Source organism: Bos indicus x Bos taurus, chromosome 7 (assembly GCF_003369695.1).
Source record: "Bos indicus x Bos taurus breed Angus x Brahman F1 hybrid chromosome 7, Bos_hybrid_MaternalHap_v2.0, whole genome shotgun sequence".
NCBI classification, from domain to species: Eukaryota; Metazoa; Chordata; class Mammalia; order Artiodactyla; family Bovidae; genus Bos; species Bos indicus x Bos taurus.
In genome coordinates this window covers 69,993,497-70,009,171 of record NC_040082.1, presented here as the reverse complement: position 1 = coordinate 70,009,171, position 15,675 = coordinate 69,993,497, and the positions used below count along the sequence as shown (strand labels likewise).

The window sequence follows — 15,675 nt, the reverse complement described above, 5'->3', positions numbered from 1 at the left end:
CACCTGTTAATCTGTCTTCTATTAGTTCAATTTGCAGTTTCCTGGCCACTAAACCTTAGAAAGTAGAGGAAAAAGTTTTATTTTCCCCCTCCTTGGGAAGTCTCTCCATATGAGAAATTGATAAGGAAAAGATAGTAACTGACACTATTGATGAAATATGAAAGAAATCAGAAAAAATAGAAAAGAAAGAAATTAATGAAAACACTCAGAAATCTCAGAAAACTGGAAACATGTAATATTGTTTTGCTTTTCTAAAATCATGCCAATTTTTATAAGAGGAATGGGTGGGGGAAATATACAGGTCCACTTAAAATCAGATTTGCAGAGGAGAACCTCTGTTTCCTTCTTGAAGATGGAGGAGACATACCTTTCTTTAAGTGCTCCCACTAAGTAAAACTAAAATCCTAGGAAATGATATATTAAAAAACAAGCAAACACAGCAGACTATGAAAAGTGGAGAAAGAGAGGGACACCAGCTAGAAACCTTGGATCAGGAGGAACAACAGTGGTGAGTACCCTCATTTTTCTTTCGGCCTCATATATTAAATCAAAACTTGAAGCTGAAGGAGCCAGTGACTCCAAAACCCCAATACACAGAAGTTGCTCAGTCGTGTCTGACTCTCTGCGACCCCATGGATTGTAGCCCACCAGGCTCCTCGGTCCATGGGATTTTCCAGGCATGAAAACCCCAATAGGCACAGATAAAAATAAAACCTTAACAAAAGCCTGTTCTCTCAGGCACAGGACTGAGAAAGTAGCTAGACAGACAATACCTGCTCTACTCCAGCCAAGCACCACAGAAAAAAACTCTCCAACCTTGTTCATAATAGGAGTGAGTGAGAGTCTAAACTTCCACCCTCATTAGGCTGCAATGAAGTGTCTAAACACCCCCACTGGGGTGGTCTCAGAGAATGCCAAGCAGGGATCTGGAACTTCCGTCCCTGCTGCTGCTAACAGTCCTCCCCACTACCACCACTGCATCAGTGGAGACCATATCAGGAACTACCAACCAGTATCAGGAACTACCAACCCCCCTCAGGAGCCCTCTGACTTTGGAGCCAATGGAGACAAGTTAAGGAGGAAGCTTGATTTGTTCCCTCACCTATCAGTAATATGGTAGCCTACCTGCTCGTTTTCCTCTCTCCACCTTTAAGATTTTACTGTGTTTTTAAAAAATGTATAATTTCCTGGGATTTTAGTTGTACTTAATGAGCGCAATTAAAGAGATGGGAATACCACACCACCTTACCTGTCAAACCTGTATGCAGGTCAAGAAGCAACAGTTAGAACTGGACATGGAACAAGAGACTGGTTCAAAATTGGGAAGGGAGTATGTCTTACATGCAGAGTGCATCAGACTAAATGCTGGGCTGGATGAATCACAAGCTGTAATCAAGATTGCCAGGAGAAATATCAATAAGCTCAGATATGCAGATGATACCACTCTGAAGGCAGAAGGCAAAGAACTAATGAGCCTCTTGATGAGGATGAAAGAGGAGAGTGAAAAATCTGGCTTAAAACTCAACATTCCAAAAAGTAAGATCCTGGCATACAGTCCCATAACTTCATGGCAAATAGATGGGTAAAAAGTAGAAACAGTGGCAGATTTTATTTTCTTGGGCTCCAAAATCACTGCAGAAAGTGACTGCAGCCATGAAATTAAAAGACGCTTGTTCCTTGGAAGAAAAGCTATAACAAACCTTGACAGCTTATTAAAAAGCAGAGACATCACTTTGCCAACAAAGGTCCACAATCAAAGTTATGGTTTTTCCAGTAGTCACTTAGGGATGTGAGAGTGGGACCCATAAAGAAAGCTGAGAGCCAAAGAATTGATGCTTTTGAATTGTGGTGTTGGAGAAGACTCTTGAGAGTCCCTTGGACTGCAAGGAGATCAAACCAGTAGATCTTAGAGGAAATCAGTCCTGAATATTGATTGGAAGGACTGGTGTTGAAGCTCCAATACTTTGGCCACCTGATGTGAAGAGCCAACTCACTGGAAAAGACCCTGATGCTGGGGAAAACTGAAGGCAAAAGAAGAGGGCAGCAGAGGATAAGATGGTTAGATAGCATCACCAACTCAATGGACATGAATTTGAGCAAACTCCAGGAGATAGTGAAGGACCCAGAAGATACATCATAAGAGACTTCTGAAACCTAAAGACAAAATTTTAAAAAATGGGATCTTTCCTATAGGAAGAAAGGAAATTCATGTGATAGCAGATTTCTGGTCAGAAACTGTGCACGAAACGTACTTATCAAGTGCTGAAAGATAACTGTCAACTGTAGATTTTATATTGATGAAAATATACTTCAGGAGTGAAGGGAAAATCTAGACATTCCCAGAGGAATAAAAAATAGTTACACTTGCCACCAGCAGATTTATCTTAAAAGAATGGCTAAAGAAAGTTCCCTAAACAGAAGGGAAACAAGGAAACAATAAAAGGAATTGTGGAACATAAGAAAGGAAGAAAATGTTAAGCCAAAATATGAGCAAAGACAATAGGCTTTTCTTCTTTTTAGGTTTATTAAATAATGTTTGACAGTTGAAGCAAAGGTTGTAACACTGTCTAACATAGTTCTAAGTATCAGACATGGTTCTTAATGTATGCAGAAAAAATATTTAAATCAATCGTATTATAAAATGGGAAGGGTGAAGGGATGTAAAGCATTGGGATAAGTTCCGTATAATACCTAGAGAAAGTGAGACAGGAAGGAAGAGGGCAGGGCACAACCATTATGACACAACCATTAACAACAGAATAGGATATAAATGGGTTAGAACCAACTAAGCCCAGGAGGGTGGAAGATTTCCCTTCTAGTGGACTTGAGCCTCATTATACACTCTTGAAACACATTAGTATCTAAATGACATATCCACAGAGGCCACGGCAGTTCAGAGGACAACCATAAAAGGCCAAAAAGTGAGTGGTGGCCCAATTCCTGGAAATCTCTGCTCCTTCCCCAAATTAGAATAATCTTCCCATTCGTTAGCCTATGAAGTTACTCAGCTAATAAAAATAACCACCATCACACCTCAGGGCCACTCTTGCCTTCCCAGACCATATACACTGTGGAGTATTTTCTCCCAGCGCCTCGTACTTCCCCAGACCCTGACCTCATGCTCTGGGGCTGCTGCTCTCAACTTTTGAAATGACCCACATTGTCCACAGAGTGTGAAAGTTAAAATGTTAGTTGCTCAGTCATGTCTGACTCTTTGTGACCCCATGGCATTCTCGAGGCAAGAATACTGGAGTGAGTAGCCATTCCCTTCTCCAGGGGATCTTCTCAATCCAGGGATGAAACCTGGGTCTTGCACACTGCAGGAGGATTCTTTACCGCCTGAGCTACCAAGGAAGCCCATCTACAGAGTGTGTATTTCTCTAAACTCACTTCCACTTTACTATGGTCTGCTAGTGTATTCCCTCCTGCACAAAGCCAAGGACCCTCACTTGGTGGACTGTCCCAGGGAATCATTCAAGACCTAGGACATGACCATCCTCTCCTGTGTGCCATATTTTTTCTGCAACACTATCACTAAAAAGTTATATGACAAAAATTCTTTGCTTGATCAAACTTTAGTCAGGCTCCTGAACCTTCCCCTATGCCCTCTGTGCACTTCCTCATAAAACCCAATTTCAGCATTAAGTCAGTTTAACCAGCAACTAAGCTTAGCACAGCAGAGTGGTTTAACCAGAATCTTCTGTCTTCCACAACTGATTGTGTTCCTCATCCCTTACCACCCCCTAGGTCATGTCTGATCACCCTGGTCCAGGGGTCCCCAGTGCCCGGGCCATGTACTGGTACCGGTCTGTGGCTTGTTAGATACCAGGTCACACAGTTAAGAGGTGAGTGGTGGACAAGTGAGCAAAGCTTCATCAGTATTTACAGATGCTCCCCATCACTGCATTACTGCCTGAGCTCTGCCTCCCATCAGATCAGTGGCAACATTAGATTCTCATAGGAGTTTGAAGCCTACACTGAACTGAGGAGATACCCCACATCCAAGGTCAGGAGCTGCGGCTAAACTTTGCTGGAGTGGCCGTGACCGGGTACCCCACATCCAAGGTCAGAGAAACCTCAGCAAGACAGAAGGCACTGGAATGGCGGCTGTGTGGTGCTCGAGCAGCTGTGAGAAGATACCCCAAATCCAAGGGCAAAGGAGATGCCCCAGCAAGAGGGTAGGAGGGGCAAATTCGCATTTAGAATCAAACCCCATTCCTGTCAGAGACGCTCAGAGGGCTCAAACAAACCTTGTGCACACCAGGACCCAGGGACCCCATAGAGACTGAGACAGAACTGTTTTGAGTGTCTCCTGGTGATTGCAGCCATGAAATTAAAAGACGCTTACTCCTTGGAAGGAAAGTAAGCGAAAGTTGACCAACCTAGACAGCATATTAAAGGGCAGAGACATTACTTTGTCAACAAAGGTCCGTCTAGTCAAGGCTTTGGTTTTTCCAGTAGTCATGCATGGATGTGAGAGTTGGACTATAAATAAAGCTGAGCACAGAAGAATTAATTGATGCTTTTGAACTGTGGTGTTGGAGAAGACTCTTGAGAGTTCCTTGGACTGCAAGGAAATCCAACCAGTCCATCCTAAAGGAAATCAGTCCTGGGTGTTCATTGGAAGGACTGATGTTGAAGCTAAAACTCCAATACTTTGGCCACCTGATGCAAAGAGCTGACTCTCTGGTTGGATGGCATCACTGACTTGATGGACATGGGTTTGGGTAGACTCTGGGAGTTGGTGATGGACAGGGAGGCCTGGCGTGCTGAGGTTCATGGGGTTGCAGAGTTGGACATGACTGAGCTGACTGACTGTGGAGGTATGGGTCAGCAGTGGACTGCCACAGGGACAGGGGCTCTGGGTGCAGCAGACTTGGGTATGGCGTAAGTCCTCTTGGAGGAGGTTGCCATTAACCCTACCATAGAACTGCCAGAACTTATACAGGACTGGGAAATAGACTCTTGCAGGGCACAAACAGAACCTTCTGTGCACCAGGAGTCTCCAGCGGAGGTGTGGGTTGGTAGTGGCCTGTTGCGGGGTTTGGGGCAGTTAGTGTAGCAGTGCTTGGCATGGGATATTTTGAAGGAGGTCCTCATTATCTTCACTACCTCCACCATAGTTTAGCCCCAGGTAAATAGCAGGGAGGGAACACAGCTTCACCCATCAACAGAAAATTGGATTAAAGATTTACTGAACATGGCCCCACCCATCAGAACAAGACCCAGGTTCCCCCTCAGTCAGTCTCTCCCATCAGGAAGCTTCCATAAGCCTCTTATCCTTCTCCATCAGAGAGCAGACAGACTGAAAACCACAATCACAGGAAACTAACCAGTCTGATCACATGGACCACAGCCTTGTCTAACTCAATGAAACTATGAGCCATGCTGTGTAGGGCCACCCAAGACGGATGGGTCATGGTGGAGAGTTCTGACAAAATGTGGTCCACTGAAGAAGGGAATGGCAAACCACTTCAGTATTCTTGCCTTGAGAACCCCATGAACAGCATGAAAAGGCAAAAAGATAGGACACTGAAAGATGAACTCTCCAGGCCAGTAGGTGCCCAATATGCTACAGGAGATCAGTAGAAGAAGTAACTCCAGAAAGAATGAAGAGATGGAGCCAAAGCAAAAAGCACACCCAGCTGTGGATGTGACAGGTGACAGAAGCAAAGTTCGATGCTGTAAAGAGCAATATTGCATAGGAACCTGGAATGTCAGGTCCATGAATCAAGGCAAATTGGAGGTGGTCAAACAGGAGATGGCAAGACTGAACGTCGACATTTTAGGAATCAGCAAACTAAAATGGACTGGATGCAAAAAAAAAAATAATAATAATAAAATGGACTGGATGGGTGAATTTAACTCAGATGACCATTATATCTATTACTGTGGGCAAGAATCCCGTAGAAGAGATGGAATAGTCATCATGGTCAACAAAGGAGTCTGAAATGCAGTACTTGGATGCAATCTCAAAAACAACAGAATGATCTCTGTTCATTTCCAAGGCAAGCCATTCAATATCACTGTAATCCAAGCCTATGCCCCAACCAGTAACGCTGAAAAAGCTGAAGTTGAATGGTTCTATGAAGACTTACAAGAACTTCTGAACTAACACCAAAAAAAGATGTCCTTTTCATTATAGGGGACTGGAATGCAAAAGTAGGAAGTCAAGAAACATTTGGAATAACAGGCAAATTTGGCCTTGGAATAAGGAATGAAGCAGGGCAAAGACTAATAGAGAAGACTCTACATATGGAAATCACCAGATGGTCAATACCAAAATCAGACTGATTATATTCTTTGCAGCCAAAGATTGAGAAGCTCTATACAGTCAGCAAAAACAAGACCGGGAGCTCAGATCATGAACTCCTTATTGACAAATTCAGACTTAAATTGAATAAAGTAGGGAAAACCACTAGACCATTCAGGTATGACCTAAATCAAATCTCTTACGATTATACAGTGGAAGTGAGAAATAGATTCAAGGGATTAGATCTGACAGACAGACTGCCTGATGAAGTATGGACGGAGGTTTGTGACATTGTACAGAAGACAGGGATCAAGACCATCCCCAAGAAAAAGAAATGCAAAAAAGCAAAATGGCTGTCTGCAAAGGCCTTACAAACAGCTGAGAAAAAAAGAGAAGCTAAAGGCAAAGGAGAAAAGGAAAGATATATCCATCTGAATGCAGAGTTCCAAAGAATAGCAAAGAGAGGTAAGAAATGCAGTGATAAATGCAAAGAAATAGAGGAAAACATAGAATGGGATAGACTAGAGATCTCTTCAAGAAAATTAGAGATACCAAGGTAACACTTCATGCAAAGATGGGCTCTATAAAGGACAGAAATGGTATGGACATAACAAAAGCAGAAGATATTATGAAGAGGTGGCAAGAATACACAAAACTATACAAAAAAGATCTTAATGACCCAGATAAACATGATGCTGTGATCACTCACCTAGACCCAGACATCCTGGAATGCAAAATCAAGCAGGCCTTCTCTACAAACAAAGCTAATGGAGGTGATGGAATTTCAGTTGAGCTATTTCAAACCCTAAAAGATGACGCTGTGAAAGTGCTGCACTCCATATGGCAGAAATTTGAAAAACTCAGCAGTGACCATTGGACTTGAAAAATTTCATTCCAATCCCAAAGAAAGGCAATGCTAAAGAATGTTCAAGGTACCTCAAAACTGCAGTCATCTCACACACTAGCAAAGTAATGCTCAAAATTCTCCAAGCCAAGCTTCAACGATACAAGAACCATGAACTTCCAGATGTTCAAGCTGGATTTAGAAAAGGTAGAGGAACCAGAGACCAAATTGCCAACATTCTCTGGATCATAGAAAAAGCAAGACAGTTGCAGAAAAACATCTACTTCTGCTTTATTAATTAGGCCAAAGCCTTTGACTGTGTGGATCACAAGAAACTGTGGAAATACCAGACCACCTTACCTGCCTCCTGAGAAATCTGTTTGCAGGTCAAGAAACAACAGTTAGAACTGGACATAGAACAACAGACTGGTTCCAAATTGGGAAAGGAGTAAGTCAATGCTGTATAATGTCACCCTGCTTATTTAACTTCTCTGCAGAGTACATCATGTGAAATGCCAGGCTGGATGAAGCACAAGCTGGAATCAAGATTGCTGGGAGAAATCAATAACCACAGATATGCAGATGACACCACCCTTATGGCAGAAAGTGAAGAAGAAATAAAGAACCTCTAGATCAAAGTGAAAGAGGAGAGTGATAAAGTTGGTTTAAAGCTCAACGTTCAGAAAACTAAGATCATGGCATCCAGTCCCATCACTTCATGGCAAATAGATGGGGAAACAATGGAAATAGTGAGAGACTTTATTTTCTTGGGCTCCAAAATCACTGCAGATGGTGACTGTGGCCATGAAATTAAAAGACACTTGCTCCTTGGAAGAAAACTATGTTCAACTTAGATAGCATATTAAAAAGCAGAGGTATTAATTTGCCGACAAAGGTCCACCTAGTGAATGCTATGGTTTTTCCAGTAGTCATGTATGGATGTGAGAGTTGGACTGTAAAGAAGCTGAATGCCAAAGAATTGATGCTTTTGAACTGTGGTGTTGGAGAAGACTCTTGAGAGTTCCTCGTTCTACAAGGAGATCAAAGCAGTCAATCCTAAAGAAATTCAACACTGAATATTCAATGGAATGACTGATGCTGAAGCTGAAGCTCCAATACTTTGGCCACCTGATGGGAAGAACTGACTCATTTGAAAAGACCCTGATGCTGGGAAAGATAGAAGGCAGGAGGAGAAGGGGACGACAGAGGATGAGATGGTTGGATGGCATCACCGACTTGATGGACATGAGTTTGAGCAAGCTCTCAGAGTTGGTAATGGACCATGCTCTAGTCCATGGGGTTGCAAAGAGTCAGACAGAACCAAGCTACTGAATCAAACTGAGCAACAAAGATCCAGTAAAGTCAAAAAAAAAAAGCAACTTTTTTAAAAAAGAAAAGAAGCGTGAATATAGAACTCAATAGCACCATCAAAAATAAGATCTAAGCAACATTTATACACTACTTCACTCAACAACTGCAACATTTTTTTAATTTAAATGCTCACAGAATATAAACTAGACAACCCTATACTGGATCATCAAAATCCTGGAAGAAGAGGAGAAACTCCCAACAAATTTGAAATCATACAATATGTTCTCTGAAAACAATGAAATTGAACTAGAAATCAATAATAGAAACATAAAAGGAAAATTTTCAAATCTTTGGAAACTGAACACCACACTTCTAAAGTATGGTGAAGAATAAGGCTCAAGAGAATTTAAAAATACACTAAAGTGATTGATAATAAAACAAAAACACACTGTACTACAATTTGTGGGATGTTGTTAAAGCAGTATAGCATGAAAATGCTTACATAAGAAAAGCTTACATTTGGGGACTTCCCTGGTGGTTTACCAGAGAAGGCAATGGCACCCCACTCCAGTACTCTTGCCTGGAAAATCCCATGGACGGTGGAGCCTGGTTGGCTGCAGTCCATGGGGTCGCTAAGAGTCAGACACGACTAAGTGACTTCCCTTTCACTTTTCACTTTCATGCATTGGAGAAGGAAATGGCAACCCACTCCAGTGTTCTTGCCTGGAGAATCCCAGGGATGGGGAAGCCTGGTGGGCTTCTGTCTATGGTTGCACAGAGTCGGACATAACTGAAGCGACTTAGCAGCAGCAGTAGCAGCAGCTGGTGGTTTACCTGTTAAGAATATTGTCTTCCAATGAAGGAGACACAGGTTTGATCCCTGGTCAGGGAACTAAAATTTCACATGCCTTGGGGCCAACTGAGCCCACAAACACTAGAGCACATGTGCCATAACTAAAGCTTTTGCATTGCAATGTAGATCCTGCATGCTGGAGCTAAAATCTGATGCAGCCAAATAAATAGATAAATATTTTTTAAAAAGGAAAAGAAAAACACAGATTACCACAACTCATCCATTGTGAAATAGATAGCATGACCAGTCCTATACCATTAAGGAAGTTGAATCTATAATTAAAATACCACACACACCCCACTCCACCCTCAAATCTTTATAGTTCATGTAGTTTCCCTGAAGAATCCTACCAAACATTCAAAGAATGAACACTAATTCTACACCATCTCTTTTAGAAAACAAGAAGAGGAAACACTTTACAGTTAATCTTCAGAAGCTAGTATTACCCTGGCCAATTTAGGCAAAGACAGTAAAGAAAACAAACAAAAACCACTGACAGACATCTCTCATGAATAAAGAATAAAAAATCCTTAATGACATAATAGCAAATAAAATTCAGCAATATATAAAGAGAATTTCACATCAAGAAGTCATGAATGACAAGAAAGCATTTATTCCAGGGATGAAAAGCTGGTTCAAATTCAAAAGTCAATCAATACAATCCACAATATTAACAGTCTAAAGAAAATTCAAATAATCATATCAACTGATAAAGGAAAGGTTTTGACAAATTCAACAATCACACATAATAAAAACTCCAGAAAAACAGGAATTAAGAAACTTGAACAACTTGATAAAGAGAATTTATTTAAATTTTACAGCTAACATGTTTAACTGTGAAAGACTAAATGCTTTCCCCTCAAGATGGGGAATAGGGCAAGGATGGAGATTTGTTCCCGCCTCTGCTACTCAACAGTATGCTGGAAGTTCTATCCAGTGGAATAGGGCGAGAGAAGGAAATAAAAGAATAAAAACTGAAAAGAAAGAAATAAAACTGCCCTAATTTGCAGATGACATAATTGTACAGAAAATCCAGAACTGCTTAAAATTAAAAACAAAAGCCAAAACCCCACCAAAACCCTTCTTAAACTCACCAATGATTCTAGCATGGTCTCAGAATACAAAATAAACTTACAAGAATCAAGTATGTTTCTTATCCTATAAATAAATGTGTTGTCACCACAATTTTAAATATATTATAATTTACAACTGCTGATAAAGTGAAGTACCTAGGTCTAAATCTAACAAAACACATAGAAAATGTATAATCTAAGAATTTATATAACAGTGATGAAATAAATGTTTAAAAAAGTAAATGAAGAACAATATTGCATTCACAGATTGGAAGACTCAGATGATAAAAATGCCCATGTTCCCCAAACTGAAATATAGGTTGGTTTAACAAAATCCCTATCAAAATATCAGTAAGATCCTTTGTAGTCATGGACAAGATTATTCTAAAATTTACAGAGAAAAGAATTAAAATAGCTAAAATCAAAGGGATTAAAATAGCTAAAATAATTTTGAAAAAGAAAGAATAAAATAAAAGAATCAATCTACCCAACTTTAAGACTTAGCATATAGCTACAGTAATCAAACTTGTACAGTACTAGCAGAGAAAGAGACAAATAAATCAATGGAACAGAATAGAGAACCTAGGAAAAGACTCACACAAATATGCTCAACAGATTTTTGACAAAGGGACAAAAGCAATTCAGTGGGGGAGAGACAGCCTTTTCAACAAATGGTATTGGAGCAACTGGACATCCACTGGTAAAAAATATGAACCTTGACCTCAATCTCACATTTATACAAAATTAGAGGTCATGGACTTAAATGTAAATGGATCACAGATCATGGATTAAAGGTAAAAAGGACTCAAATGTAAAATGTGAAACTATCTCACTTTTAGGAAAAAATAGGAGAAAATCTTTGGGATCTAATACTAAGCCAAGAGTTCTTAGACTTTATACCAAAAGCCTGATACTTAAAAGGAAAAACTAACAACCTGGACTTAATCCAGATTTAACACTTTTGCTCTGTTAAAAACTCTGTTAAAGGGATGGAAAGACAAGTTTCAGAGTAAGAGGAAAAATCTGCAAAACACATATCCAACAAAGGACAAATATATATTGAGTTCTTAAAACAATAGTAAAAAAGTAAATGGTCCAGTTAGAACCATGGGCAAAAGTCATAAAGAAACATTTCACATAAGAGGATATTCAGATAGTGGAGAAGCATAGGAAAAGATACCCAACTTTATTAGCCTTGAGGGAAATGCAAATTTAAACCACAATATCACTTATCAGAATGGCTAAAAAAAAAGTGACAATAATGAACAGTGAGAGGATGTAGACAATGTCGTTATTCATACATAGCTCACAGGAATGCAAAATGGAACCGTTACTCTTGAAAAGGAAGTTACTCTGGAAAATAAAAGTTTCCCTACAAAACTAAATATACACTTCCCATTAAACCTAACAACTGCATGCCTGAGCATTTATCCCAAAGAAACAAAGACTGACATTCACACAAAACCTGTACACAAATGTTTACAGCAGCTTTATGCAAAATGGCCTCTGTGGGGAGAGAGCAAATTAGCCAAGATGGCTGTGTTCAGGCTCTCTCACCCCACATTTTGTAAATAATGACTATTAACAGTTGAAATCATTTTTATAGCACTGCACATGCACTCATGAGGTACTCCCTTGGCTACTTTGTGGGGTATCCCTGTATGAGCTTCACCATGAAAAACTCTGGCTGCTGCTACATTGGGGCCATGCTGGAGGAACATCATGATTATGGTATATGAGATTATATTATGGCTCTGTTATGGCTACATTATGATTACATTGTGGCTGCTGCTATGGCTCCCACAACAGCCAGGAGAGAGGCTGTATTATGGCTGCCATGCCAGCCAGGAAAGAATAAACATGTCTGCAGTTCCTATGGCTCCTCAAGTCTTCTTCCAGCCTCTTAGCTTGTGCCTTGCCTACCCTGGGTTCAGCGAACAGTGTGGACAGTGTGAAAAGAGAGACAATTGGCACTGTGAACAGGATCAGCAAGACAGCCCCAACTAGAAACAACCAAAATGTCCTTCAATGGGTGACTGGTTAAACAAACTGTAGTATAGCCGTACCAAGACATTCTACTCAGTACTAAAAAAGGAACAGACTACTGATACATGCAAAACCCTGGCTGAAGCTCCACAGAATTATGCTGTAAATTCCCAAATGTTACATACTGTATGAATCCATTCATATAATTTTCTTGAAACGGCAACATTCAGTTCAGTTCAGTTCAGTCCAGTCACTCCGTCACGTTCGACTCTTTGCGGCCCCATGAATCGCAGCACGCCAGGCCTCCCTGTCCATCACCATCTCCCAGAGTTCACTCAAACTCATGTCCAGCGAGTCGGTGATGCCATCCAGCCATCTCATCCTCTGTCGTCCCCTTTTCCTCCTGCCCCCAATCCCTCCCAGCATCAGAGTCTTTTCCAATGAGTCAACTCTTTGCATGAGGTGGCCAAAGTACTGGAGTTTCAGCTTTAGCATCATTCCTTCCAAAGAACACCCAGGGCTGATCTCCTTTAGAATGGACTGGTTGGATCTCCTTGCAGTCCAAGGGACTCTCAAGAGTCTTCTCCAACACCACAGTTCAAAATCATCAATTCTTCGGCGCTCAGCTCTCTTCACAGTCCAACTCTCGCATCCATACATGACCACTGGAAAAACTATAGCCTTGACTAAACGGACCTTTGCTGGCAAAGTAATGTCTCTGCTTTTCAATATGCTATCTAGGTTGGTCATAACTTTTCTTCTAAGGAGTAAGCATTACAGAGATGTAAAACAAGTTAATAGTTGTCAGAGAAAGATGAGAGCATGGTGTAAAAGAGAAGTGGGTTTGGTTATAAAAGGCAAAATGAAGGATTCTCCAATGAAGCAAATGACCTGTATCCTTTATGTATCCATGTCAACTCGCTAGTTGTGACACTGTATATTTTCACAAGATGTTGCCATTTAAGAACTTTACACAGTTTGTTATGATCCACACAGTCAAAGGCTGTAGCGTAGTCAATGAAACAGAAATAGACATTTTTCTGGAATTCCCTTGCTTGTTCTATGATCCAATGGATGCTGGCAATTTCGTCACTAGTTCCTCTGCCTTTTCTAAATCCAGCTTGTACATCTGGAAATTCTTGGTTCACGTACTGTTGAAGCTTAGCTTTAAGGATTTTGAGGACTACCTTACTAACATGTGAAATATGAGAGAAATATCAATAACCCAGATATGCAGATGATACCACCCTAATGGCAGAAAGCACAAAGGAACTAAAGAGGCTCTAAGAGGAGAGTGAAAAAGTTGGCTTAAAACTCAACATTCAAAAAACTAAGATCATGGCATCCAATCCCATCACTTCATGGCAAATACGGAAACAATGGAAACAATGACAGACTTTATTTTCCTGGGCTCCAAAATCACTGTGGATGGTGACTGCAGCCATGAAATGAAAAGACACTTGATCCTTGAAAGGAAAGCTATGACAAACACAGACAGCATATTAAATAGCAGAGACATCACTTTGGCAACAAAGTTCTGTATAGTCAAAGTTATGGCTTCTCCAGCAGTCATGTATGGATGGATGTGAGTTGGACCATAAAGAAAGCTGAGTGCTGAAGAACCGATGCTTTCAAACTGTGGTGTGAGAGAAGACTCTTGAGAGTCTCTTAGACTGCAAGGAGATCAAACCAGTCAATCCTAAAGGAAATAAGTTCTGAATATTCATTGGAAGGACTGATGCTGAAGCTGAGGCTCCAAAACTCTGGTCACCTGATGCGAAGAGCGGACACAATGGAAAAGACCCTGATGCTGGGAAAGACTGAGGGCAGGAGGAGAAGGGGAGTGACAAGAGGATGAAATGGTTGGATGGCATCATTGACTCAATGGACAAGAGTTTGAGCAAACTCCAGGAAATGGTGAAGGCAGGAAAGCCTGGCATGCTACAGTCCATGGCGTCAGAAAAAGTCAGACATCACTTAGTGACTGAACAATAACAAATATTACTTAGTATAAAAGTATAAGCAATCTTATACTTAGTATAAAAGTGTAAGGGATCTCTTATGAGTATAAGAGATTCAACTTCATGTAAATTGAACTATATGTGATTTTAGTTATGTAAAAAAATTAAAAATATATAAATTTCATGTGCACCATGATCTCAGAACAGCATTACTAACAATAGCCAAAAGGCCGAAGCAACCTAAGTGTCCATCAATGAATGAACAGACAGACAAAATGCATTATATACATAACAGGGAATACTATTCAGCCTTAAAAAGGAAGGAGATTCTGCACATGTTACTTCAAGGATGAACCTTGAGGTCATTATGCTTAATGAAATAAGCCAGTCATGAAAAGAAAAATGCTGTATGATTCCACTTATAGGAGATATCTGGAGTAGTCAAATCATAGAAGTAGAATGGTGGCTTCAAGGGGCTGGGAGGTATGAGGAATGGAGGGAGTTACTTAATTTGTGAGGAATTTCAACTTGGGCAGATGGAGAAGGAAATGGCAACCCACTCCAGTATTCTTGCCTGGAGAATCCCATGGACAGAGGAGCCTGGCAGGCTATAGTCCACGGGATCACAAGAGTCAGACATGACTTAGAGACTAAACCACCACCACCACCAGATGAAAAAACACTAGAGGTTGGCTCCACAACAATATCAATATGTTTAATATTACTGAACACTTAAAAACACTATGTGAAAAATGGTTAAGATAGTATATTTTGTTATGCCTATACTACCATAAATATTTTAAAACCAAAAAGAAAAAAAGATTTTCATGATGGTGATTTCTAGTTCATTAGGCAGCAACTATCTTCAACAGAGTGATAAAACAACACTGAATATCAAAATATACATCTTTTTTCCCACAAGATGCATATCAAGGCTCATTAGATATTAAATTTACAATATCTCCCTGTGTGTCACACTAATCAAAGATATATCAATTTTTAATAAGAAATATGAGTTTCATCTCCTTTGGGTCGTGTATGTTCAACAATCATCACAGTACCTGATAGATACTGAAACACATGTGCCAAGCACTAAGGCTCATGAGTGACTGCCCCAGAAATCACTCACCGGGGGTAGCTGGAAGGTAGTCACCTGCTGTGCATCCCTCAAACTCGCTTCCTGAAGAATGGAAGTGTCTTGCAGGACTGAAAGAGATCAGAAAAGAATCCCATAAAAATCTGAGTCTCTTTTCTTACCTGTAGAAAAAGGATTACCAGATGATGTACGTAAAAAGCATTTGCAAATCATAAGGGTTTCTATTGCTTTGCTTTAAGACATGTCAATGTGGGCTTTAAAACGAAATGTTTGGGTTCCAGTTGGCTCTGCCACCAAC

The 15,675-nt window shown here is 40.5% G+C and overlaps 1 protein-coding gene across 2 annotated transcripts in view; it reads right to left on the bottom strand.

Annotated features, from left to right (window-relative positions):
* The window catches only part of ZNF496 (zinc finger protein 496), a 46,524-nt gene that overhangs the window by 21,401 nt on the left and 9,448 nt on the right, over nucleotides 1–15,675 (bottom strand). For both annotated transcript variants that reach the window (XM_027546772.1, XM_027546770.1), the window contains exon 6: nucleotides 15,411–15,487. In XM_027546772.1, coding sequence (XP_027402573.1) covers nucleotides 15,411–15,487 — 77 coding nt within the window. The remainder of the gene's footprint in view (nucleotides 1–15,410; nucleotides 15,488–15,675) is intronic.